The sequence below is a fragment of the Peromyscus californicus genome, unplaced genomic scaffold (assembly GCF_007827085.1).
Source record: "Peromyscus californicus insignis strain IS unplaced genomic scaffold, ASM782708v3 Scaffold_11__1_contigs__length_118956290, whole genome shotgun sequence".
In the NCBI taxonomy this organism is placed as follows: domain Eukaryota; kingdom Metazoa; phylum Chordata; class Mammalia; order Rodentia; family Cricetidae; genus Peromyscus; species Peromyscus californicus.
Genome location: NW_026294402.1, coordinates 61,670,820 through 61,698,801, shown reverse-complemented (window position 1 = coordinate 61,698,801; position 27,982 = coordinate 61,670,820). Strand labels below are relative to the sequence as shown.

Below are 27,982 nucleotides of genomic sequence, written 5' to 3'. Positions count from 1 at the left end.
GAGACCCTGGAGGAATCGCCGCTCTAATTGCTTATGAAGCCTCTCGAAGCCCTCTGAAGGCACTCTGAGCCTCTCAAGAAACCGCCTCCCGAGCCCCTCACTCATAGCATCTGGAGCACCTCCCGGAACTACCTCGGGAGCTCGGCCTCGGCCCCTGTCTACCATAGAGAGCTGAGCATCTCCAGCCTCCTTTGCACGAGCTCCGCCCCGCCCCACCGCTCTGCCTTGGAGCAGCTCGAGGCCCCGCCTCCCGGGCTCGGCCCCGCCCTCCGCACTGACAAACTTAGGGTCACCTCAAAGTCCCCGCCCTCCGAGCTCCGCCCCGCCCACCGCTCGGCCCTGCAGCAGAGCATCTCGAGGCCCCGCCTCCTGCTCTGACTGAGCACAGAGCACCCGGCGACCCGCTAAGACTGCGCCCTACGCACCTCGGGTCCCCTCGGGCTCCCGGGACTCGCTTCCGCGGTCGCCATGACGGCGGCCGTGTTCTTCGGTTGCGCCTTCATCGCCTTCGGGCCCGCGCTCGCTCTCTACGTCTTCACCATCGCCACCGACCCTTTGCGCGTCATCTTCCTCATCGCCGGGTGAGACTGCCCCAGGTCCTTGACGCAGCGGGTCCCCTCCCGCGCCCGGGTTCCCATGACCTCAGGGATCACCACCCCCCACTGTCGCCAGCCTGTGGGACAGCCAGGGCTGAAAGGAGGGGAGACTCCTCCTCTCCTGCCAGGGTCTGAGGAGAAGGGCAGGCTGAGCAGGCGCGCCCTGCGCATCTAGGCTTCTGTGGACTAAGTATGGGAACACTTGGCTCCATTCGTGTGTGGAGCCTTCGCCTTTCCACAGGAGTCTCATTTCACCCAGTGCTCAGTGGCGTCCAAGGGTCGTTCCCACCCTCTGTCATGAAAGTCACCTGGGGATCAGTGGCCCACCCCTCCCCAGCCCCCATCCTCGGACTCAGAATGCCTGTGAGGGGCTTGGGCTCAGATTTTTCTTGTAGACCCCTGGGTAACGACTGGGGTGCAGCGGAGGGTGGAAGTGCGAGAAAAGGCAGCAACACCTGACCAGGCACGTGGTCCTGGGAGCTTGGTAAACACCGAACTCTGCTGGTGAACGTGGTCTTGGTCTCTTTGCACCCGCCAGAAGCCAGAAGTATACAGTTTCTGAAATTTACACGGTGCACACTATGAATGCAGGTTTAGGTATTTGTTTTCTGTCAGAAAAAGACACTTATCTGTACAGATATTTAGCCATTAAATCCATAGTTTCTGGCTAATTTTGAGAATATGACAATTGCAATGGTCACTGGTTATATATTTCTATGGCACACCAAAAAGGCAAAACATCGCTTAGGAAAATCGTCAGCAACCAAGTTCCTCTTGGCCAGTCCTTGGCAGACAGTGTCTTAGTGTGCACCTGACAGTGTCACTGAGCACGTTCTTGTTGAGCACATCTGACTGACATTCCTCTTGGACTATTTTTCTCACTAGGAGAGAAATGGACCATTGATCAGCAACTGATGATCCAGAACGCCACTTCAAGGACTTTTTTCCCAATTAAAAAAAATCAAGATCTTTGTTCCTTTTCCAGCAGATTTAAAGTCATTAATATCTTGTGCTTCTGTTCACTTGTGGCTTTTTTTTTCTTCTACATTCCAGAGCTTTCTTCTGGTTGGTGTCTCTTCTGCTTTCATCTGTTTTTTGGTACCTAGTGAGAGTCATTACTGACAACAGAGATGGACCAATACAGAAGTACCTGCTCATCTTTGGAGTGTTGCTCTCTGTCTGTTTCCAAGAACTGTTCAGGTTTGCGTATTATAGGCTGTTGAAGTAAGTTAAATGTTTGCTTTATTTTCCCAGTTAGGCTTGAGTTGTGATTTGGTGATTGGTCCATTTCTAGCCTGAAAATATGGAGTATTTAAACTTCTGGCCTGGCTTGCCTGCCTGCCCTCATACCCTTCCTTTTTCTTTCCTCTTTCGTCTCCTTCCTCTCAAAAATGTTTCTTAAGAATTGCCCAATGCCAGGCACTTTGTAGAAACTGAAGATACAGAAGCTCTGGTGGTGGTGCACACCTTTAATCCCAGCTCTCAGGAGGCAGAGGCAGGTGGATCTCTGTGAGTTGGAGGTCATCCTGGTCTACAGAGTATAGTGAGACCTGTCTCAAAAAAACAGAGAGAAAGCGGGGAGGTCAGACCTCCTGGAGATTTTGATGGGAGGAAACTAGCAAGAAATGAATGAACAAATAGAAGATGAGAAGTACCTTGAAGAAAAATAACCCAGAGAAATAATTACTGAAACAACAAAGAGCCTTCCCACTGGGACTTCATGTTTCCCCTTACCACCTGAAATAAATTATTCTTATGGAGATTATGCTTCCATTGTTTTGACTTAGTGAGAAAAAAATCATTTTTTAAATATTTTCTTTAGTTTCAAGTCTGCAAAGTACATTTTTTTAAAAGCCCAAGGCATGTGCTCCCTTTTGGGGATAGGATGTGGTCATCAGTCAGACCCATGAGGATCTCAGATGAAACCACTCATTTGAGACACAGCTTGTACTTGGAACTTCATGTTGTTCCTGTAAGTCATGAGATTAGCTTTGCTTGTGTAGTAAAGCTCAGTGGAGTGATAAATGTGCTGTCTTGTTTTCATTTCTGCCAATGAGACTCTCCATGGATTTCATAGATAAAAGTGAACCTCAGCAACAGCACCTTGAATAGGCTTTTGGTAATTTGATTTCCTAATATGTTATTATTCAGGATTAAAAAAACATTTTGCCTTTACTAATAGATATTAGATTCCCTTTTTATAATGAAGCAATTTAAGTTACAAATTGAAAACCAGGAAACCATTGCTTAGAAGCAAAAACCATAGCTTTTGGGTGCCTGGCAGATGATAGTTCTGTGGGTAAGGATGCTTGCCACCAAGCCTGATGAGCTGAGTTCAAGCCCTGGATCCATATAAACGTAGGAGAAGAGAAAGACCTCCCTCAAGTTGCCTTCTGACTTTTTTTTTTTTTTTTTTTTTTGGTTTTTCGAGACAGGGTTTCTCTGTGTAGCTTTGCGCCTGTCCTGGAACTCACTTGGTAGCCCAGGCTGGCCTCAAACTCACAGAGATCCGCCTGGCTCTGCCTCCCGAGTGCTGGGATTAAAGGCGTGCGCCACCACCGCCCGGCGCCTTCTGACTTTTACATGTATACCCTAGCATTAATGTGCTCACCTGCATGCACACACAGAAAATAAAAAATAAATGTAACTTTAAAAAGATATATTTTTGAAAAGGTTTAAAATTGCAATTGCTAGTCTCTGGGGAGAACTTAAAGAGCATTAAGTAAATATTGAAAGGAACGTTAAGAACTGGGAATGCAGCTTAGTTGGTAGAGCCCATGCCAGCATGCTCAGAGCCTTGGTGGTTTTAATTCCCCAGTATTGTTTAAGAAAAAAATGAAAGAAAGAAAAAAAGCAAAGAGAGGAAAAAAGTAACATTTAAAGCTAGTCATGGTGGCCACCAGCCAGTAGTCCCTGCTACTCGGAAGAAAAGACCTTGAGCCCAGAACTTTCAAAGAAACAAAAAGTAACGTTTAAATTTTTACAGGGAGGACATTTAATTATGTTGAATGTTTCTGATATGCAGAAGTTAGTTACTACCATCCTAAGATTTGATTTATTGTTATTGTTATTTTAAAGTACTAGTGATTGAGGCCAGGATCTTGCACATGAGAGGCAAACAGTTCACACCCCTAACCCTCAATCTACAATCTAAATTTTAACTGTATATTATTATGAGGGTAATCAAAATGGTTCCACTTTTGGCCTGTGCCATGGTGATTGTCATAGGGTCCCTGTCAAGTCTCAGCACACCTCCGTTCTTCACACGAACCACCAAAGGCATGGTTGTGGCCTCTAAGCCCTTTCCTCGGTTGGCAGTGGACACACCCCCTTTTGTCATTGCCTGTTTTTCACCAGATGCTAGTACTGCAGTGTGATCTAAGCAGCACCCTTGACCAGACATTGTTTTCTACATAACCCAGCCTCATTGAGGAATAAGTTTTCTATCAGCATCCTCACTGGCTTCTGTTGCCTTTGCACTTTTAGATGATGGTTTTAATTTTGAAAAACCTTCATTTATAATACTTTTACAGTTTAGGACATGGGTTTAGTAACCTCTTGTTTCAAGACCTGACTTCACCAGAGTGCCAAGATTTAGATGGTACCTGCTGTTTTTCCCTGCCCATCTCTTCAGTTTTTCACTTGAAGCAACAGCCTTTTCTTGGCACCAATCAGAGTTTCCGAAAGACTATAAACTGAAAGTAGGTCCTCATTTTGAATGAGGGCAGTAAGAGAATGGCACCATGTGAAGAAGGAATCCTGACGTTTTGCAGGCAATCAACTAGGAAGTTCAGAGAAACCTCTTTGGCCTCCTAGGGAAATTATTCTTGTTCATCTGAAAGGATGTTTGGGAAAATTGCAAACAGTCAATCAGAGAAACATGCATTAATAGATGTCTTTGTTTGCATTGCAGAATTCATATTTAATAAGCTTTTGGTATATTCCATGAAAATTTCCTGTCATGCCTACTCTGTAATTCTAGTACTTGGGAGATGGGGCTGAGAGGATCAGGAGTTCAAAGGTACCTTTAGTTACTTCCAAGTTAAAGCTTACTTGATTAACATGAGATCCTATGTTAAAAGCAAAAACAAAACAAAAAATCCCCAACAAACAAAACCAAACTTTTCAAATTCCCGAAGAATTTACCACTGTTGAATATTATATAGCTGTGTTAAAGCAAGCTTGAGAATTTTGACAATTTTTATAGCACTTTGTTAATGACTAATATGTAAGTGGATACATTTAAATTAATATCTTATGCTATACTGTATTAAAACAAAGATTTGGCTTTAATCAAATTTTGCTTAAATAACCCACTGCCAAAAATGGGTTTTGTCAAAAATTGAGTTTTTTAGTTTAAGGAACTGCCTTAGTCAGAGTTTTGCTGCCTGAATTTGCTTCCAAGATTAAAATGTTTAGTATTTGCACCCATTTTCTTTTTCTTTTTTTTTTGGGGGGGGGGGTGGGTTTCAAGACAGAGTTTCTCTGTGTAGCTTTGCGCCTTTCCTGGAACTCGCTTTGGAGACCAGGCTGGCCTCGAACTCACAGAGATCCACCTGCCTCTGCCTCCCGAGTGCTGGGATTAAAGGCGTGCGCCGCCGCCGCCGCCGCCGCCGCCGCCGCCGCCACCGCCACCGCCGCCGCCGCCGCCGCCGCCGCCACCACCGCCACCGCCGCCACCACCACCACCACCACCACCACCACCACCACCACCACCACCACCCGGCATTGCACCCATTTTCTAAACCATTGCAGTCAAATAACTTTTTTCATGAGTCAGGAATAGTTACTTCACTGTGAATGAATTAATGAATGAATAGTAATAGTGAGAACTACTGGTGCGACAATATTTCCTATCATGAATTCTGTAGCACAGAATGTGGAAGTTTACCAAACTTCTAAATTAATATATTCACGATATATGAATGTTTTGTTTATGTTTGTTTGGTGAGTGAATTGTAACTGTCAGCATGACAAGGCCTTGCAGAGTAAGAAATTGGCATGTGGCCACAAGTGGTGGCTCTTTCCATATAACATATAAATATTAAAACGTTCTAAGTTATGTAGCCTAAAATATAGCCGTTCATTACCTAAAACAGATGTCTTTGGTAACTGTTGCCTAAAACTGCTGTGCAATGCCTATATAGAATTAATTTTGCTTGGATTGAAAGTTTTGTAACATAATTCAGTTTCATTATAATACAAATACATATTTGGTGAGTTTAGAAAAAATCTTATGTTTACGGAAAAGAAAAAAAGCTAAGATAACCACTGTTATGGGTTTTGTTTGCCCCTCCCCCACTGACCTATACCTCCCCTACTCCTGCTACAGTTTCTTTTTTTAAAATCTGCATTGGTGTGAGGATATTAGGTCTCCTGAAACTGGATTGACAGACAGCTGTGAATTGCCATGTGGGGCTGGAAATTGAACCCAGGTCCTCTGGAAGAGCAGTCAATGCACTTAACCACTGAGCCATCTCTCCAGCCCAGATCAGCATAGTTTTTGGTTGTTGTTGGTTTTTGCTTTTTTTTTTTTTTTTTTTAAAGAAGTGTCACTCTATTTTTTAAAAATTTTAAAGTGGTGTATTAGATGTAACTCAGTTGGAGAGTAGTTGCCTATCAAACAGGAAGCCCTGGGCTCCATCCCAGGACCTAATAAAATGGGCATGGTGGTTCACACCTGTAATCTTAGCTCCATAATGATATTGAAGCCAGCCAGTTACATGAGACTATCTCAAAAACCAAACCAACAAATAAAAAGAAAAACTCCAAGTATCTTAAATACGTGAAGTCAAAAGTTGAATAAACTTCCTCATTCTGTTTTACAGAGCTTGTGAGAGGAAATGGTGCAACACTGACAGTTCACTGTTAACATTAGGAAGTGAGAGAGCACAAAATGTGATGAGTTTCCAAGTTCTAGATGAACACTGACTGTGCGGGGCAGGATGTCTCTTCTGGTTACTGAAGTATAAACTCTCTGTTACATTTGTTACCAGATTCCCACAATTAAAAGTTCCAATTTTTACAATATAAATTCTTTGAAACTATTGATAAACTATTTTCTTATTTATTATTTGCTTATTTATGTATCTATCTATTTATTTATTTTTATGATCCAGCATCTCATGTAACCCTGACTGGCCTGGAACTTGCTATATAAGCCAAGCCAGCCTTGAACTCCCAGAGATCCAACTGCCTCTGTCTCCTAAGTGCTGGGATTAAAGAGGTGTGCCACCACCTCTGGTTCATTTATTCTTTTTTGAGTGTACAGATGAGAGTGAGATTATCAAGGGATCTGAATAGAAATACACCATTTGAGTTTTTCGGTGGTTTTGTTTTTGTTTTGCTTTATTTTAAAAGTTATTTTAGAAGTAGAGGTCTTATATATCCCCACATGGCTTCCAACTCAGTATGTAGTTGAGAATGACCTTGAACTTCTGACCTTGCTGGTATTTCTGACATGGGCCACCATGCCTAGAAACTTAAGATATTACTGATTGCAGTACCACAGTGTGTCTAACTGAGAAAACAACTTACACAAAACAGAAATCCTCCCAAATTTATAAATTAAACTACATATGTACATTTGTTGCTGTAGATTATTACTATTATATAACTCATAAAGTTGAAGTAACCTTTAACAGAATTCCTCTGACAGGTAGGTTTGTTTTATTAAGGAAAATTGTACAATTTAGTTGGTTGCTGCTCTGGAGAAATAAGAAGACAGTCACATAAATATCTGAGTCACATCCTTCCTGCCAAACAGTGCTTCCAAATGGACAACACTGAAATTGCAAATTGTTCCTTTTGATTCTAGAGAAGCAGAGGGCCCTTTTCACTATTCACATGGCTATTTTGATTGAATTCTACATTACCAAATATAATCAGTGACATTTATATTTGTGCAGTGATTCTGTACTTATGTAATGAATAGACCAACAGTAATAACTATGTGTTCCTTGAGATTTTAAATTTCATTTTACATTGGTCTTTTGAGTAGAGTCTCACTGTATAGCCCAGGCTGGCCTTGAACATTCAGAAGTCCTCCTACCTCAGCCTCCCAAGTGCTAAGATTGCAGACATGAGCCACCACACCTGGCTTCCCTGAAGTTTAAATTAATGCAATGTCTGAGAAATAAGTGTGTTCTGGTTAACTTGTCTGTTCTTACAGTTCATCTCAACTCCTTTTGTTTCAGCACTGGCCGACAAGTCATTCCAAAGTATTTTGGTTCTTTTGTAGATATACTTTACAGTATGTATAATTTAAATATCCTTTCAGTTGGCTTGTAAATGGTTGCAGAGTTTCTGGCCAACATGGAATAGTAAAAGAGACAGTAGTATAAGAAGTCACAGTTAGTGTTCCTAATACATCTGCATGGCAATAGGGTAGGGGGCAGACACAGATTCTTGGTACATTTGTGAACTGGCCATAACAGAAGTATGGATCTGATCACTCTGGATTGATTTATTACTGAGATGTATTTGTTTTTTCATTTAAGTATTTATAGCCTATTCTAAAGGCAGCATTTCATACAGGATACGATAAAAATATCAGATTTCATGTGCTTCTGAACTGGAATGTGAATCAAATAGTAAACCATTTTAGAATCAAAAGACCTCATGATTAAGTACCAACATGAGAATTTAGCTCCCCGGTGTATCAGCTACTTTAATAAATTACTATGGGGAGGAATGGGAAAAGTTGGGGGCAGGCTACAGGTGTCACTCAGTGATCATGTTCTTAGCATGTGTGACATATGAGCTTAGTTACTACACTAAAAAAATTGCTGTTAGAAGGGTGAGAATGATTTTAGTTATTTGGAGTGGGAAGTAGAACTGAGGATAGGAGAATGTAGCCATAGTGAAATATACAACAGAATGCCACTAAGTTAGAGATACAGATATAAGACTTTGGGAAGAAGAAAATTCAGAGTGATAGATCCCTCAGGCTAATGAGATAAATATTTGTTGATCTCAGAAATTAAAACATTGCTATTATTCCCATTGAATTTAATCCCTATTGGTTTGTTACTAATATTTTTTATTTTTCCTTTTATGGAGATATCAACTAGATGAGGTTGGTAGATACTTAATTTGACTTCAGTTATCAAAAATGTGCTGGGTTTCACTTAAATAGATTCTGACTGCAACCTGGAGTGTAACCTAATCAGAAGCCTCACTAAGAATCTAGGTTTGAAGGGTTCTGTGACCTGCCTGATATGTGGCTATTTCTTTAAAAAAAAAAAAATGTGCCAGGCGGTGGTGGCACACGTCTTTAATCCCAGCACTCGGGAAGCAGAGGCAGGCGGATCTCTGTGAGTTCGAGGCCAGCCTGGGCTACAGAGTGAGATCCAGGACAGGCTCCAAAGCTACACAGAGAAATCCTGTCTCAAAAAACCAAAAATAAATAAATAAACAAACAAACAAATAAAAAATGTGTTTTTCTTTTAGAAAAGCCAGTGAGGGTTTGAAAAACATAAACCCTGAGGAGACAACACCCTCAATGCGACTGTTGGCCTATGGTAAGTTCTACCCTGTGGTGTCATGAAGAAAAATAATAGAAGTGCTGAAGAGGTGGCTCAGCAGTTAAGAGCACCTATTGCTCTTGCAGAGACCTGAATTCAGTTCCCAGCACCCAGATGATGGCTCACAACCACCTGGAACTCTAGTTCTAGGGGCTCCAACCCCTGTACAGCCTGCACATGGCACACACACACACACACACACACACACACACACACACACACACACACACACACACACACACACTGGATCTAGGTCTCCATGTAGAATTAGCTCAGTCTGGCCCAGAGATCCCACCTTGCAATCACAGTTACTCCCTCTTAGTCTGGCGACAATAAACCAAAGCCAGGGCCTTCATCACATTACCCTCTTCTTCCTCTCCAGTTTCTTCTGTGCCTCTCCTTGTTCATTGATCTACTACATCCTGTCCTTCCCTTTCTCCTCCCCTTTCTCACTTAGCCTTCCAGAGCTGGCTGTCTGGTGCTTCAGCAACAGCAGGTGTACCCTTTCCCTGCAGTGAAATAGTATTCCCCAGTCCTTGCAAATTAGATTTGAACTGAACTCATAACAGGAAAAGGGCTTAACGGTGTTTTCTTCCTCTCTAGTTTCTGGCTTGGGCTTTGGAATCATGAGTGGAGTGTTTTCCTTTGTGAACACCCTGTCTGACTCGTTGGGGCCAGGCACAGTGGGCATTCATGGTGATTCTCCTCAGTTCTTCCTTAATTCAGGTATGTGTCCTAGCTGTGCTCTAAAGCATCGTCCTTATTGCAATTCATTGGCTTCAGAGTTCAAGCGGAGGTGGTTTATGTTAAGACTTTCAAAGGGAAGATATTCTTGGGCACTACAAGTGAAGGACCTGGGAGTGGGGGCAGGGGTTTGATTGGAGTGCTTTAGAATATTACAGGAATTGATCTTGCACAATATTTATATATTTGCTGGGCAGTGGCAGTACACACCTTTAATCCCAGCACTTGGGAGGCAGAAGCAGAAGGATCTCTGTGAGTTTGAGGCCAGCCTGGTCTACAGAGTGATATCCATAATAGGTTCCAAAGCTACACAGAGGAAACCCTGTCTCAAAAAAACAACCAAACAAATAACCACACAAAAAGATTTATATATATATTTATTTGGCTATACTAAAATGTTACAGTGTAGTTGAAACATTAGCAGCTAATTTTTATGAGCTATATCCTCTCTGTTTTGTCATTTTAGATTTATCTTTGATATAAACCTGTAAGCACCTGCTTTTTTTTCTTGCCCAGTGCTAGTGATTCAACACAAGACCCCTAGTCTACATTCTAATCTCTGATTAATCTATAATTCAGTGCCTTTTATAGATAGGCAGCATGACTTGACCTTTAAATTCAGAGAGAAAAAGTAGATGAATTAATCTTTTTATGCAAAGATGCAGTAAAAAAGGACCAACTCTTTTCACATTGCTTTTCATTCACCAGCAACAAGTTATGACACAATGACCACAAGTTTGTTTTATAATTAGAATATTATTTTATTAAATTCCACTTTGTTTAAAACTAGAGGAAAAATAGTCGTGTTTGTAGTTGTCTAGACCAATAGCAGTTATTAATTGGAATAAGTGAACTCACATACCCATTTTTTCAATTAAATCCATGTTCACATCCAGGCCAAAGATCATTAGGGAGCTTATCATCTTGTAGGGGAATATGACCAAAAACTAAATAGTGTTTCAGTAGCTTTTAATAGAATAAAAAGATTATAAAGCGAAATGGCCAATTTTTAAAAGCTGCAGTAGTTTAGAGACATCCTGGCACTCCCTGACCCCAGAGACAGTCTCCCACCACTCTCAGTTTCCTTGTGTTCAAATCTGAGCCTCACCTGTGGACATTAATGTGTCAGCTTCTCAAGTGAACCTGTCCCTGTGCAGTCAGCAAGCTAGTCTTCCCTGTTTGAAAAGTGTTTGACTTTGTGAGGCTGAGAGCATCCAGTTCAGATCCTTTAACTCTGGCTGCGAGTTAAGGGAACGTGTGTTAATGGATCATGCTTGTTAATGTCGCCCCCAACGTAGCAGATTGCCTTTGTGAATATTCCAAACTGGAATATTCCTGGCAATTTTTATGATTTACTTATTTGTATTTTATGAGTATTTGTTCTTTGCCTGCATGTGTGTCTGTGAGGGTGTCAGATCCCCTGGACCTGGAGTTACAGAGAGTTGTGAGCTGTCATGTGGTTGCTGGGAATTGAACCCAGGTCCTCTGGAAGAGCAGCCAATGCTTTTAATCACTGAGCCATCTTTCCAGCCACCTGGCATAAATTTTAAATGTTAATAATGCTTGGTTTGCAAAAAGCAAATGTAGTTCTAGTGGCTAATATCTGTCAGAGTCCAGTAGAAAGACACCTTCTGTATTGTGAATTTTCTTAGTTTACATTGTTACAGGAACTGTTTTCTTGGCATCCTCATGTATTGCCAGCTTTTGTCCTCTAGATGGTGCTAACTCCCTTCAGTAAACCAGGCTCTTTTCAAGGTCAGCTTAAAATGAGTCCCTTGGAAGAGTAGATTTGTTCCTAAAATGGTAATTAGAATATATAAGGAATATGAGGTCATTAATTAGCATCTCTATCCATGTCCATTATGTTAATAATACACATATTGTATGATATCTGTATGTACATAAATTTTTATGTTATATAAAAATAGTTTTATGAAGCCGGGCGGTGGTGGCGCACGCCTTTAATCCCAGCACTTGGGAGGCAGAGGCAGGCGGATCTTTGTGAGTTCGAGGCCAGCCTGGTCTAGAGAGCGAGATCCAGGAAAGGTGCAAAGCTGCACAGAGAAACCCTGTCTCGAAAAACCTAAAAAAAAAAAAAAGTTTTATGAAGTACACATGTAAGTTAGTTCTTTTTTATCAGTACTTGTGGAGCAGGCCCACATTAAGTTAGACTCATTGCCATTTCTTGGAAGTACTTGGCTGAGAAGGAAGTATGAGATTTAGGTTCCAAGTTCAAGTTATATCATCAATTTAGTATTTGGGGACAAGTCCTTTTGATTATTTAAGTATGCAGTCTATAAATAAGTATTAATGATTTCTCCATGTCTTCTGCCCATGATAGGAATAAAAACAAACACAAAGCATAATATAAATGTTACAGAGAAGGAGAGAGTTGTGGACTCATATGGAGACAGTAAAGTGCTTTGACTCTGTCATATACATCCTAGCTGTGAATGATTGATGTGACTATTGTTTAGTGCCTCTCGCTCTCCAGTTGTGTGCTAAAATATATAAGTAAGCGCTATGTCTGTCTCATTCATTTGTGTCCCTAGAGCCTCTTGGAGTCCTTTGTTACTAGATGCCACTTAAAATGGTTACTGAAAAATAAAAGCTAGTCACAGCTTATGGAGGAAGGACCATTTGAATAGACATTTACTTAAATATGATTAATATTTAGGCCAAGAGAGGAAGGAGCTGCAAGGAAGGATGTTCCAAGTAGAAGGAAGAGACCTCTCTCCTGCAGGCCTCAATTTCTAACTCTTTCAGAAAGGACAGAAGTAGTGACCAAAAGCTGGGCATGGTGGTGTGTGCATGTACATCCCTGTACTTAGGACGCAGAGGCATGTGGATCCCCATGTGTGAGAGGCCAGCCAGAGCTACATTGTGAGACACTGTCTAAAGAAAATAAAAAATGAAGAAAGAATGCCCAGCTCAGAGTCACTAAGCATTAAATGAAACTAAATCCAGTACTATAAAAACTTGAAAGAGAAAAATTTCACCCTGTTTTTAGCATTATTAGTCTAGCTTCCCTCAACTACCTCAGCTAGAACCCATGTGGCTCTGTAGCTGTATGGGACACATGTACTAGGCATCCTGGCATTTGTTGATTGTTCCACAGCCATTTCTTCTGGTTAGTTCTGGCTCTACTGTGCCAGTTCACTCTTAAGCTCCCCTTGCACTCCCCACATCTCTGATAACGAGAGTCAAAGTGTTCACATCAGGATGCTCATGGCCTGATTTCTGGAGGAAGCATTCACATTGTAAATTATTTTATTGTTGTAGCATAGAATTGACATGCATTAGCAGTGAGAAATTACTCCTCACATTTAAAGATTAATAAAGGAAAAAGCTCCTTAGCAATAGTGTGTGACTTGTTCTGACTAGTAAAGAAAAAGGAACCAGTCTCAAACAGAAAATTATACCAGCTTATGTAGACCTTAGGCATATATATTCCACATACACTGTTAACCTTAAATCTCTTTTGGATTCTAGCGCCAGGTTACACTTAGAACAAAAACAGAGACAGGAAACAGCAAGTCTGGCCACTTGGGCAGTTGGGAGATTTATATGGTAAAGACATTGCCACAATTTTTTCTTAAGTACACCAATGCTGTTCTTTTTTAATAGTTTCCCAGGTTCATCTTGCCCACCTGGCAGATTGAGGCTTTTCCTGATAAAAGCACAGGGGACTTAATGATATACCAGCTACCTTGAGCTGCCTGTTAGAGGCATGTTCTTTGATATGGGGATGGGTCTAGTGACCAGCTGTAGTCAGGGTTGTCTTATTTTGTATGGTAATGGAGCCTAATTGGTGGTCAATATTTACAAGGGTAACCTGCTATGCTGGAGGCAACATTAATAAGCATGACCCATTAACACACCTTCACTTAACTCGTAGCCAGAGTTAAAGGGTCTGAACTGTGTGCTATAGTCCTTAGAAAGCCGAACTTTTCAAACAGGGAAGATTTAGCTTGCTGGTTGCACAGAGGATGTATTCATTTGGCAATTTAATTTTGGGTGTCATAGCATATGTGTGGAGGTCAGAGGACAATTTGTGGGAGTCAGTTCTCTCCTTCTGCCACTGTAATGTTATGAAATATTATGTATCCCCAGTGAGAAATCACTCTGTACACTTAGAGATTAATAAACAAATGCTCTTTAATAATAGTGTGCATCCAGCTATGGCTAATGCCCAAAGAAGAGCCAGCCTCCAATAGTAGGTTTTGCTAACATATATACATCTTAGGCTTATGAATTTTTATATATGCTGTCATTCTTAAATTTCCCCACTTCCCACCCATATCCAGGCTATACAATGTAAACAGAGATAGAAGAATGCAAATCTGGAAACTTAGCATATGAGAGATTTACACAGAAAGATATTATTTTAAGTATGCCACCATGGTGTGTTTGTTTCAAATAGTTGTCACCAGGGGTGATTTGGCCATCTAGTAGAATTATGCTGTCTCAAGAAGGGAACTGTGGGCTTTTTTGCACACCAGATCTTGACAGTGGTTATGACCCTATACTGCCCTCTTGATCTGTCTGTCAGAGGCATGTTCTTTGATACTGGGATGGACATAATGGTTGGCTTTAAATCAGGGTTGTTTTTGTTGTTATGGGAATGGAGCCTAAGCTGGTCAATCCTGATGAACAAACACTTACTTATATTCTAGCGTTCTAAATTTTGTTTATCACTAACAAACCTGGTTAGCAAACTACTTATCTTTGGAGTATTTTGGAGGCAGCGCTCCCTTAGTTAAGTTCTACTTTGTATGACTTAATATCTCCTAGTCAAATCAAGGATGACCTTTTGAACTTTTTGAGCCTCCTGCCTCTGTCTCTACCTCCTAAGTGCTGCACCACCATTCCTGGCTTGAGATCTGTCTTTCTGACACAAGGATGCAGTTGAAGAGTCACAAGGATCTGCTGTTAAAATCATTTGGGTCTATATTGAGGAGGAACTTGAATGCTGGTCTGAGATGTCTGATTTGACTTTGGAGGCAAAGTCAGTCCATCAGACCTCTTAGCTGGAAGGATCAAGACATTCAGATCTGGAATTTGGAAGCACAATCAGGACCAATGAGGTCTGTGGTAGCCCACAGAGGTTCCCTAGTAAGGCCTTATTCAAGGTCAGAAAATCTGGGTTTGCTTTGCCCAGCAGGGCTGCATAATAAGATGATTTGGCTAAGGGCATGGTTACCAGGTGTTTTGAAGGGTCTATACTTGTTGGTACTTTATACCTCAACCTTGAAACGGGGAGGTCTTTTGCCCTTCCCCTTGCTGATGTATAAAAAGCCCATCATGAATAAAGTCGAGGTGGCTGGGTATTGACCCAGGGCCCTCCCAAAGCTATCCTGTGTCTCTGTGTTTCTCTTAGTCTCTGTCTATATTTCTAGCTAATACTTCCTCATTCCTCACTCCTCCCCTCAAGAACCCTTGGACAGGTCAGAGCTGGTCCCTGACAGAGATCCAGAGAATGCTTGACTGAAGCTTGTAGAATAACACTGTTTTGGATAAGAACAGGCTGGAAAATGTCATCAGTAAGAGCGTTTCCCAATTAGCTGGACTCTAGGAGCTAACCTTGGGAGCACACTTAGCTGATCTCAGCACCCATGGCAAAGCCTAGAGAGAAGGGCAAACAGAGGCTGCCAGGGGAGATGGCAAATGCCTGTGGTAGTGATTCCTCTTGACATTTGATTGACATCTAGGTCTTAGAAAACCCTTCCTTAGAATATGAACACTTTATGAATTAAAAAAAGGTTCCCATTGTGTCAGTTTTTGCCTTGGTCTTTTTTGACTCAGAGAAAATTTAAAAGCCTTTGCTTAGCCCCTGGGCATCTTAAGTGGTCTCAGTGTCAGACCATTGATAGGCATCTGTCCTTAAGAACTGTCCTCTTCAGAATGATGACTGGATCTGGATTGAATCCTTTTAGTGTGGTCTTCCAGAGGCTGACACAAAGACACTGTCACAGAGATGTGACAGCTTACTCTCCTCTAGCCACAACAGATTTGTCCTTTTAATATTATTTTGTTGATGTCTTACTTCATATGAATAATATGCATTTTCACAGTGTGTTTGTTCTCACTAAGCATTGTGTTTTTGTTTTTTGTTGTTGTTGTTGTTTTCTGAGACAGGGTTTCTCTGTGTAGCTTTACACCTTTCCTGGAACTCTGTAGCTCAGGCTAGCCTTAAACTCACAGAGATCCACCTGCCTCTGCCTCCCGAGTGTCTGGGATTAAAGGTGTGCGCCACCACCACCCGGCTTAAGCATTGTGTTCTTGAGATCATACATGTTGTGAGTCATTTATAGTAGTCCAGTAGGTGAGTACAATGTAATTTACTTATACATGGAATGGTTTTGCCTCCAAAGTCAAGTCAAACATCTCAGACTAACATCCAAGTTCCTCTGCACTCATCTAGACCCAAATGACTTTAACAGCAGATCATCTACGACTCTCCAAATGCCTCCTTGAGTCAGAAACATAGAACTCATGCCAGGCATGGTGGTGCAGCACTTGGGAGGTGGAGGCAGAAGCGGTAACCATGGCCATTCCTTGTTATTACAGCAGTGCTGGTGTAAATATTCTTGTATCTCCTTATAACATTTATAAGAATGCCTCCTTGGCAGGATTCTGAAACTTGACCAGGGATTGAATCTCTAGGAAGGCTGTTTAAACTGGCTTTGCTGGGCTCCTACCCCATTGCTTCTGATTCATGGGTGGGATGGGTACCAGTAAGTTGCATTGATAACAAGTCCCTAGGCTAGTGATCTGTTGATTTGAGAACTCACTGGTTTGGAGTACAGATAGAGTATATAGTATATATAGTCCATAGTGTATATAGTCTATAGTATATAGTGTAGCTCAAATGCCTTGCTGGACTGAAATAGATGTAACTATTCTCCTTTGCTTGGCAATGCCAGGTTATTTTTCCTTCAAGTGGTGTAGAACTCTAGCCTGGGGTTTTTCTGTCTGGTGGGTTAAAGCTCATGGCCTGTTTATTATGTGGCAGGAAAGGGAAATCTATATGCCTTTTTTCATGTTAAAGTGTGAATATATGGGACTTGCCTGCTTTAAAGAAAAAATGTTATCAAGGACACAGGACACCTATACAGGCAATATTCCAGAGACATGGAAGTGCTGGTCAGATTCACCGCCAACTGCTTAAAAAGTATATTAAGATAATTACAATGGTTTTTAATTTTTTATTACATTCTCTAAAAAGTTTCTGAAGAGAAATTTCCCTTCAGTGTAGAGACTTGTTTAGACAGAGGGTGTTCTATTCAACTGAGAAAATTCTCTGTAAATAGGGCTGAAGGATAGTTGAAAATAAGTTGTGTAGATTTTATACTAATCTCATTGCATACCTCAGGGAAACTCCCTGAAAGCCAAAGTTGGCTTTTGTCTAACAGGTTTGTATTCTAGAGGAATAGCTTCTACAAAGACTGCCCCATCCTAACTTCTTTGAAAGTTAATGTGGAGTTCTTAGCAAGCCAGTTCTGTGCACTGGTGGTCAGATTCTATCTCTGTAGTCAGGGGACCCTCAGGGCCAGTGCACAGGGTTGGGGTTCAGCTGGGTTTGGTGTCTGCTGTCTGCAGGACTGGCCACTAATTGCCAACTTGTCTTTTCAGCTTTCATGACGCTGGTGATCATAATGCTGCATGTGTTCTGGGGCATTGTGTTTTTTGATGGCTGTGAGAAGAAAAAGTGGCACACCCTCCTTACAGTTCTCCTGACTCACCTGCTGGTGTCCACTCAGGTGAGTGTTGTCCCTGTGTTCTCAGTGATTGCAGAGCTCAAGTGCAGAGGTCTGTGTGGTGGATTCCACCCAAATGAAGGACATCCTCGGGAAAGTGGGGCAAGTCAGAAAAGCCCTGGAGTGGACAGTGGGTCATGTGTGTTTCAGCACAGTGACAGTCTAGATAAATTTTTTTGGGGGGGGGATTCTGTCTCATTAGAGATTTTCCTCATGTCTGTCCTTTAAGGTTGTCTGGTCAAGCCTAAAATAGTTTGCATCACGCTTATGTATGAAGCATATCTGAAGCAATTTTCCTTCATTATGAATTCCTTAAGATACAGATTTTAGTTAAGTTTAAATCTTTAGGTGAAAATTATTTTAACTTGGTTAATTTTGTTAATCACCTCCCCCTCCCTTTTTTTTTCTGTTGTAAAGCTTTTGTGACTTGGAACACTTGGCTTTATGTGCATGGGACTTTCCCCATGTTTAGGTTTTGAGGCAGGGAACTATGAAGTCAATTGGTGTGAATATTTTGAGTTCTTGATACAAGTTGCTAAAACAGGCTTCTTTACACATTCTGACCAGTAGCAGATGTGCTGGTTTCCCTCCCTTAGTGACATTGTAACAGAGCCAGTCTGCAAAGTCAAGTTTAAAACAGTTGTCAGACTTGTTTTTACAGCAGTGTGTAAGGACTTGGATCTGAGTGCTAATTGGTCATTTATATTCATGACAGTTATCAAAATGACCCTGCCGTGGCCCTGTCAAGACCCTTTGCACATTTTATGTAAATATTGAAAAGGTTTCTTCTGGGCCAGGGAGATGGTAAAAGAAAACAGGATCTCACTCTGTAGCCTAGGTTATCCTGGAAATCACCAAATAGATAGACTAAACCTCAGAGTCATGGTGATCCTCCTGCCTCAGCCTCCTCAGAGCCCACATTCCTATGTTCAACATTCTTATAACAACTCTTCAATTCACTGAGAGGGAAAGACAAAGTCCTACATAATCTGTATGTGGCTCTCACTTCCAACCTCCTACTTCCCTCCCTCCATCAGTTCTCAACAGCATCTCCCTGTGGTTTCCACAAACATGCTAATTAGTGCCAGTCCTCATCAGCAGGTAAATGTGCTTGCCAGGCAACCTTGATAACCTGAGTTTAATACATAGTGCCCGTTGTGGAAGGAGAGAGCCAACTTCCAAAAGTTGTCCTCTGATCTCTACAAGTATGCCTTGGCATGTGCACGTTTGTACTCATACACATTACACAAATACAAACAACAATAATAGTATGTTTTTTTAAAGAAAGGTTCTTCTCAACCTGCCTCCTGAGTCTCTGCTTTCCATCTGTTTAGAGTTTCTATCATATTTTCTTCCACTAGGCCTCTTGCCCTAGTCCAGCTAAAATATAGTGTTTCCCCATACATGCCTAAAGTCTTGCAGTACTTTTTAGTACTAAGGTTACCTCTTCCATGATGGCATCTATGCAAAGCCAAGCAAATAGTGTAAGCATAAAAGACAGAAAAGTAAACATATTAAAAAATTTAATATCATTTATCTGTGGATATAGGAACTATACATTTCTTTTATTTTTTTTCTATTTTTAAGACAAAAGGGCATTTTGATAATTATCATGTGCTTAAATAACAAATTACCAGTCAGATTAAAATCATTACAGAGTACTTTAAAAATGAGTCTGGACAAGTTTTTTCAACTTTAATTTGCAAACTGGTGCTATAGTCAGGCTGACCTTGAACTCATGATCTACCTGCCTTTACTTCATTTGGGGGAGGGAGAGTGAGGTCTAGGTAAAGGAATTGATCATGTGGTTGTCTTAAGATAGAACATACTAGACTGAGTAGCCAAGGTCTTCTGGTTAGAGAGCATGCTTAGCATGTTTATGGACCAGGGTGGTCAGAGCAGATGAGCCATGTGAGATTAGTGGGAGATGCTGTTGAGAACTGATGGAGGGAGGGAAGTAGGAGGTTGGAAGTGAGAGCCACATACAGATAATGTAGGACTTCGTCTTTCCTCTCAGTGAATTGAAGGGTTGTTATAAGAATGTTGAACAAAGGAATGTGGGCTCTGAGGAGGCTGAGGCAGGAGGTTCACCATGACTTTGAGGCTAGTCTGTCTACCTAGTGATTTACAAGCTAGCCTAGGCTACAGAGTGAGATCCTGTTTCAAAATACAAAAAGCAGGGAAAGTGGGGCATAATCTGACACCATCTGGAAAAGATTGCTTTGATAAGGGTAGATTAGCTGGGAGAGGTCATTTTGTTGAGGGAAAGGCAAGGAGGACTTGGATGAAAGAGCAGTGAAGAAATGAGAAATGGCCAGATTCAGGAAAACCCGTGTCAGAAGGAGAGCCATCAGTGTTCCCTACAGAGTGGATGAGGCGGATGAGAGGAAGATGAGTGCAGGTTATTGAACAAGCACTTGAAGCACTAAGCCTTCTGCTCAGCCCTCTAGTTCCTAGCTACGGTGACAATTACATCTATAATTCATTCCGGGATATGTCAGCGAACACGGGCACATATTTTCTTTTGATACATAGCTAGAAGAGTACATACATCAACTGGTCATATCACTCAGTTTTTTAGCAGTTTATATTGACATAACTACTAACCATTTATCAACAAGCTTCTGTTGCTCTACATCATTGCCAATACTTGGTATGACTTTCTGTCCTATTTTACTGGGAATATAGTGAAAGCATACTACACTTTTATGTCCTGATAGAAAAGTAAGCACTTGGAGTATTTCTTTTTGAAATCTCTTCCAATATTTTGCCTACTTCCTGCTATCTTTTTTTAATGTTTTAGGAGTTCTTTATACTTTCTACAAGAGAATCTCTTGTCAGGTATATGTGCTGTAAACAGTTTCTGTTTCATTGTCTTTATATTCTTTTTTTAGACACTCTCCCTTTATAGCCCAGTCTGGTCTGGAATTCATTCTGTAGCTCTGGCTAGCCTCAAATGTGGCTGTTCTGCCTCAGCCACCTGGAGTTAGTATTGTAGATGTGTCTTGTGTGTGGTTCTGAGGCACCAGCGAAGGGTATCCTGCATGGACACAGGCAAGCCTCCCATGAGTTACTTCCCCAGTCCCAGTTTTTTCATTTTAATGTTGTCTAATTTATTGGTTTTTATTATTTTACTTTTGTCTTCTGATAAATAACTTAGCTAAACTTCAAGTTTTAAGAATTATTTTTCTTATCTGGGTAGTGTCATTTTCTGCAACAAAGATACAATGCTTTTGTGATTGCTTAAAAGGGGGAAATGGCTCTAAAACAGATAAATTGATAAAATTCAAAGGACTCGATCATTCTGCATTATAAACTAAAACTTAATGGGCTTGAATGTAGGATTATTCTGGAAAAGTTTCCATAACATTTCCAACATCTACTTTGCCCCAAGTATGGCTCTTGAAGAATGCATTCTTTCTGCATGAGGTACTACCTGAAAAATAAACCCATTTCTGGAGAGTTCATCTTTGGTTCCTTAGTCAGGGGCATATGCAGGTTGAGTGAAGAAAAGCGCACTTGTTTTAAAGGTGTGTGGCAACAAATTGACCTTTTGCTAGAACTGGTCCCTCAATTTCCTCCTTGACTTCTGCTACAGACACTATTCCTGATTTTCTTTTACCTCATTCTTGACTCCTTTGCAGACTCATTTTTGTTCGTTTTTTTTGTTTTTCAAGACAGGTATTCTCTGTGAGCCTTGGCTGTCCTAGAACTTGCTCTGTAGACCAGGCTGGCCTCAAACTCACAGAGTTCCACCTGCCTCTGCCTCCTGAGTTGCTGGGATTAAAGGCGTGCTCTACCAACACTTGGCCATTACTGACTCTCAGTCTTCCAGAGATTGAGCAATGTTGGAGTATCTTAGGGCTTAATCTTGCATTGTCTTTTCCTGTCTTTGTAGTAGCTCCTTGGGAACTCTCATTCATGGGATGGCATTAAGTTCCAAGTGGAGGTTGTGCTAGTGCTTTTCCTTTCCTTGGCCTGTCCTCTGAGTACTATGCTCAGACTTTCAAGTGCTTATTTGACTTCGGCCTTTTGAAATCTCATGGTCTGTTACTATTAATAGTAATATGATATCTTTGGATTACTCGTGCCCATAATTTCAAGCTTGTTTCTGCCTCATCCTCCCAGTCCTTTCAATCATAATTTGCAATTAATAGTTTAATTACTTCTTCATTGTCTGTGTTATTTAGTAGTATATAAGTTCCATTATGGTGGAGACTTGTCTTCAGTAATTTCACTCAATGTAACCGTTTGGCACTCTCTATCAGTCATTCTTTGGTGCTGGGGATTGAACCCTGGCCTTCAGGCACTCTACCACTGAGCTGTGTTCCTGATAGTGTTTTATAATGATTAAACTTTTGGAATCCATAGCAATTGTACAGCCAAAAAGCATGTTCCTTTGAATACTAATGGTTCATATTAAAGTAATCTAGATGTACCTGACTTTGCTGCAAATTCTTAGAGCCAATTTAATTAACACAGAAATGGCTACAAACCAGGCCCAGGTGCTCCATTGCTTTCTGTTAAGTATCCCATTAGGTCCTGGCTAAAGCTGTCTTCTGGGGTTGCCATTTGAGTCAAGCACAGGGCAAGTTCACAGACCAGTGTCTGCTGGGCCTTCCTGAGTCTCTCACACAGGACAGTCATCCCATGTTTGTGAGACACAGTCCAGCTGTTGAAAGCATTGTGTATTTTCCTCTGTCTCTGTTTATTCCACAGGTTTTAAAAGCTTGTGCTTTTACCCAAGCTGATTTCCTTTTCCTTTGCAGACCTTCCTAACTCCTTATTATGGAGTAAATCTGGTGTCAGCATACATAATCATGGTGGTCATGGGCATCTGGGCATTTTTTGTTGCTGGAGGTAGCTGCCGAAGCCTGAAACTCTGCCTGCTCTGCCAAGACAAGGACTTCCTTCTTTACAACCAGCGCTCCAGATAACCTCTGACAGTCAGCACCTCCAGACAGCAGCCTGTGTCTTTAGAGGAGGCACAGCTGTGACCTTTTCTAAAAAGACCCTTTCTCCTGGAACACAGAAGCAGCAGAACGGTCTAGCCTGGAACTGTCCCTAAGCTTTCGCACAGCAGCCTCTGGAAGAGCTGCAGTGTGGCCTGCAGCCTGGCTGCATGTTTGAGGCATCTGGGGAAACAAAGACTGACGCTTCTGGACTTCCCCTCCAGATCTGATCATCCTGGCTGTGCAGTGCAGCTGAGAACCACTGGGGTCCACTGGGAAGTTCTGAGAACACCCAAAGAGAATGAGGTTCAATATTTAACGGTCTCCTAAGCCAACTTCTGCTGAGCAAGTAAATTTCTGGATGTAGTAACCTGGGTAGTCCTTGTCTTTTTATGTACTGATGGCACACAAGGCTGAAGGGCTGTTCTCTCTGTGAACGGCTTTAGGTCCTTCACTAGCACCATAGGCTGTGCCTTTAAATGCAGTAACCTGCACTGACACTAGAACTTAGCCAGGTAAGGTCTGTATATAACCTGCATTTTCATCAAGGCTGGTTTCCCCAGTTTAAGTTTTTCTTCCTGAGGCATTAAGTTATTCTTTTTAGTATAAATCTGGGCTCTTTAGGAGTGATTACATGCTGAATTCCTTGGGAGAGTCTAGAATTGTGCCAAGTCCAGGCTCCCCCTCAGGTCAAAGCTGCTGTGTGTGCTGTCTGCAGCTGGACTGGTCGAGGCAAAGCTCACCATTTTCATCTCTGAGAAGCTGGGCAGGGAGATGAGTGACATCCTTGGCAGAGCTGCTCTGGACCTTGTGAGAACAGCTAAAACACAAAGTGGTGTGACGTGTTCATTCGCCCCTGTGACACCAAACAGCACCATCACCTAAATGCTAAGGGTGAACCTGCAGATAGACATTAAGCTACCAGATTTCAAGCTGGCATGTAACTTTTAATCTTCAGCAGGTTGGTCTAGGTTTTGGTTGCAGTGAAATAGAATTCTCTTTATAAGAATACCCAGGGGCTTTGTTGGGCTTATTTAGGTCACCTGACTTCCTTTTTATGATAAATGCTACTTACGGAACTGAGTGTACTAACTGTTCCCAGTCGAAGTCTTTTGGGAGCTTAGAGTGTAAAGTAGAAATTACCTCTCGGGAAAGTGGTGAGCCCAGCACATCCTTGCACATTTACAGAAGCAGGAGCAGCAGGGAGAGGGCTTGCAGTGCATGCAGATGAGCACGACAGCATGTGGTGACAGGAAGAACATGTGTGTGTTTTTTACCTCTGATCCAAACCTTAATTGGGGAACAAACACCATGCTTAAAATGTTTGAGTGTCTCAGTGTAGAGATGCAAGAGGAGTGCAGCTTCTAGGAAGATTACCTATCACCAGAGAAACACTGTAGTTATGCCCTTAAAGGTTACTTCAGCACTAAGTCACAGCAGTGCTTCTGCTGGAGTTGGTGGGTTTTGCAGCTTTATATAAGATTTCCCCAGAACTAGAAAAGATAAAGATATAGAAACCAAACAGTGACCATCACTGTGCTGAACCGAGAGCAAGAAGATGCCCATAGAGCTGGGATGTGTTCCTACCCAAGCACAGTATTTTCTTTTGTTAAGCTAAGTAAGAAACACATTAGTTGGTTATTACTGCTGACCCTCTCAGCCTTTCCTCCCAGCCCGTCTCTATTCCTTTGTGTCATCTACTGACCTCTCTACTGGGAGCCCTACAGCAGTGTGCAATAGCAACCAAAGAACAGATACTTAACCAGCAAAGACAAAAACACATTTACCCCCAAACACCTCAAATATCATTAACTCCAGATACTATAAAAACATAAACAGGAACAGTCAAGACAACATACCTTCTCCAGAAATCAGTAACCCTATTGAAATAGGCCTGGAGAAATGAAATTTAGTTGAATCATCAGACAATGATTCAAAATGGCAATATGAACATGTTCAAGGACCTTAAAGGAGATATGAATAAATGCCTTAATGAAGACCATGAAAACACAAATGAAAAGTTGAATAAAATAATAAAACACTTTAAGACATGAAAATAGAAATAGAATCACTAAAGAAAATGCAAATTGAAATAAAATTGGAAATGAAAAGCCCTGGATGTCAAATTAAAATCTCAGAGGTAAATCTCACCAATAGATTAAAAGATGTGGAAGAGGGAATTTCAGGTCTTGATGACAAGATAGAAGAAATAAATAGCTCAGTCAAAGAAAATGTGACCTTAAAACAAGGCACAAAATAGCCAGAAAATCTGGGACTCTAAAAAAAGACAAAGCCTATGAATAATAGGTGGTATGGAAGAAGGGGAAGAACCCAGGTCAAAGGCACAGAAAATATTTGTTAAAAAAATCATAGAAGAAAATGTCCCCGGTGTAATGAAGGAGGTGCTGGTTAAGGTACAAGAAGTGTACAGAACACTGAATAGACAGGACCAGAAAACAAATTACCCACAGCACATAATAATCAAAACATTAAATTTACACAAGATGGAAAGGATATGAAAAGCTGCAGGGGAAAAGACCAGGTCACATATAAAGGCAGGCCCATTAGAATAACCCCTGATTTTCCAATGGAGAGTCTGAAAGCCAGAAAGACTTGCATATATGTTCTGCAAACTCTGAGAGACTACAGATGCCAGTCCAGACTACTATACCCCCCAAAACTATTGATTACAATCAATGAAGAAAGAAAATGTTCCATGAGAAAACCAAATTTAAGTAAGTAATCTACCAATCCAGCTCTACAGAAGGCACTAGTAGGAAAACTTCAACTACATACACCAAGAAGACAACAGGAATAAACAATCCCAGAATAGTAAGTAAAAAATGGGGTGGGGGCACACTATAACAACAAAATAATAGGAATCAATAAATACTGCTCATTAATAACTCAATGATCTTAATTCCCCAAATATAGAGACAAAGACTAAGAGGTTGGATAGAGAACAGAATCCATCTGAGAAACACACCTCACCATCATGGATGGACATTACTATAGAATGAAAGGATGGAAAAGGTATTCCAAGCAAACGGACCCAAAAAAGCAAGCAGGTGTAACCATTTTAATATCTGACAAAATAGACCAAACCAAAACTAGTCAGAAGAGATAGGGAAGGATACTACATACTCAAAGAAAAATCCACCAAAAGGATATTGCAATTCTAAACATTTATGTGTGTGAAACACAAGGAGATCCAAGTTCATGAAAGAAAGAGTATTACAGCTAAAATCACATACTGACCCTCACAATACTGGGTGACTTCAATATCCCACTCCTACCAATAGATAGGTCATCCAGAAAAAAAACTAAACAGAAATGCTGGAACTAAATACTGTAAATCAGATGGCCCTCACAGATATCTACAGAACATTCCACTCAAACACTAAAGAACATACTTCTCAACAGCTCATGGAACTTTCTCCAAAATTGACCACATACTGGAATGCCAGGAGCCATTCCCGGTGGTGGATGGGTCCTGCAGAGGATGTAAGGAGTCAGCAGGGGAATGAAGTGAGCCAGGCCATGGTTGGGAGAATCTTGCAGCCTGACTGACTAGCAGCCAGAGTGTTTATTTATACAGAATTTAGTAAGCAGGGATACATTCATGATGTTCCAAAACATAGGTCATATAATTTTTGGTTTTGGACATGTGTTTCACTTCCTTTTGCTCATCTTTTAGTCATCATTAATATACTATGACAGAACAGAGTTATTGTGAGTAAATTTGTTGCAACTCTTGGGTTTGGTCCCAGATTTTGGCACCAAAATGTGAGTTTTGCAACTCTGGGAAGAGGTAGCCTGACTACTTGGGGAGTCAGGCAACACCTGAAGCTGTTTAGGACAGCTCTGATGGCTGGAGCTGCAAAGAGACAGCTCAGCCCTGGAAGGGAAGTTTTTCTGACTGCTCAGGAGAGTCAGGCCTGGAACTGCTTCAGCAGGGAAGGGCATCCTGACTAAGAAAGTCAGGCCTGGAGCTGCCAGGACAGCTCTGCAGGAAGGGTAACCTGACTATTCCGGAGAGTCAGGCTATACCTGGTGGGATAGGGGATGGTCTCCCTGCAAGATATAGCAATCCTGCTCCTCTCCTGGAGAGTTGCTACAGCTGAGCTTTGCTCAGCCCCCACTTAAGGGGGCTTCCTAGCAGAGCTCTGCATCTCTGGCCTAAGAAGTTGGAGAATGAAGAATTTATTTTGATTATTTGAAAAAATTAACAACAAATCCTTAACCAAATTAATTAAATGACAGTGAGAGAAGACCCAAAGTGGGACATTACAACAGACACAAAGGAAATTCAGAGAAATAATAAGCATATACTTTACAAATCTGTATTCCATTAAACTGAAAAACCTTCAAGAAATGAATTTCTTGATACATACAATCTACCAAAGCTAGATCAAGATCAGATAAACAATTTAAACAGACCTATATTCCCAAGTGAAACAGAAGCAGTAATTAAAAATCTCTGAACCAAAAAAAAAAACCCCTGGGCTAAATGGATTCAGCATAGAATTCTACCAGACCTTCAAAGAACTGATGTCAATGCTCCTCAAATAAGTCTGCAAAATAGAAACTGAAGGAACATTTCCTAATTTTTTTTTCAAAGCCACTATTACCCCAATACCAAAACCAGACAAAGAACCACACACACACACACACACACACACACACACACACACACACACACACACACAAGAAATTAACACAGATTTAAAAATCTCAATAACCTACTCTATCCATTGCTGTGGCCTTAGCTGGTAGTTTTTGTGGTTGCCTGTAGGACAAGAGGATTATGTTTTGGAATAGCCTAACCTCAAGCCATGCAAATTATTTTCATGGTATTGTCTCTTTACTGGTCAAAGCAAAGCACATATGTGTGGATTACACTGGATTAATTTAGAGCACTACAGTGAGTCTTTCTGAATGCAGCATTCATGTATATAAAGTGTGAATGTATTATATACTTAATATAGTTATTGTCAGTTACCTTATAAACTTTCTGAGTTGTATCCAACACATACAAGCCACCTTTAAATGTGTGATAATGGTCAAAAAAATTTTTTTTTGGTTTTATTTTCTTTTGAGACTGGATTTCTCTGTGTAACAGTTCTGGCTGTTCCGGAACTCACTATGTAGACCAAGCTGGCCTGGAACTCACAGAGATCTGCCTGTCTCTGCCTCCCAAGTGCTAGGATTAAAGGCATGTGCCACCGCTGCTGGCCAAAAAAATTTTTTAATTAAAAAAATTGACAGTTATGTGTGTGTGGAGGTCAGAGGACATCTTGCGGATATTGGCTTTCTTCTTCCACTGATACTTTTATTTCATAGACACATATATCTTTTTATGCTGAGTGGAAATAAATTCTATGGAGGAAAAACTGAAACTATAT

General features: G+C 41.2%; 1 protein-coding gene across 1 annotated transcript; it reads left to right on the top strand.

Annotated features, from left to right (window-relative positions):
• The first annotated feature begins 321 nt into the window (after positions 1-321).
• On the top strand, positions 322-22,947 carry LOC128094545 (gamma-secretase subunit APH-1B). The gene is made up of 6 exons (XM_052712974.1): positions 322-581; positions 1,650-1,820; positions 9,048-9,118; positions 9,725-9,847; positions 17,501-17,628; positions 22,395-22,947. The coding sequence occupies exons 1-6, from the start codon at positions 469-471 to the stop codon at positions 22,560-22,562; spliced, it is 774 nt and encodes a 257-aa protein (XP_052568934.1). The 5' UTR covers positions 322-468; the 3' UTR covers positions 22,563-22,947.
• The last annotated feature ends 5,035 nt before the right edge of the window (positions 22,948-27,982 follow it).

What these genes read in the sequence shown, in the direction of transcription:
- LOC128094545 (XM_052712974.1), top strand. Translation starts at nt 469, where the DNA reads ATGACGGCGGCCGTGTTCTTCGGTTGCGCCTTCATCGCCTTCGGGCCC. An exon ending in GCGTATTATAGGCTGTTGAA is followed by an intron (nt 1,821 to 9,047) that starts GTAAGTTAAATG and finishes TTTTTCTTTTAG; the next exon opens with AAAAGCCAGTGAGGGTTTGA. An exon ending in ACCTGCTGGTGTCCACTCAG is followed by an intron (nt 17,629 to 22,394) that starts GTGAGTGTTGTC and finishes TTTCCTTTGCAG; the next exon opens with ACCTTCCTAACTCCTTATTA.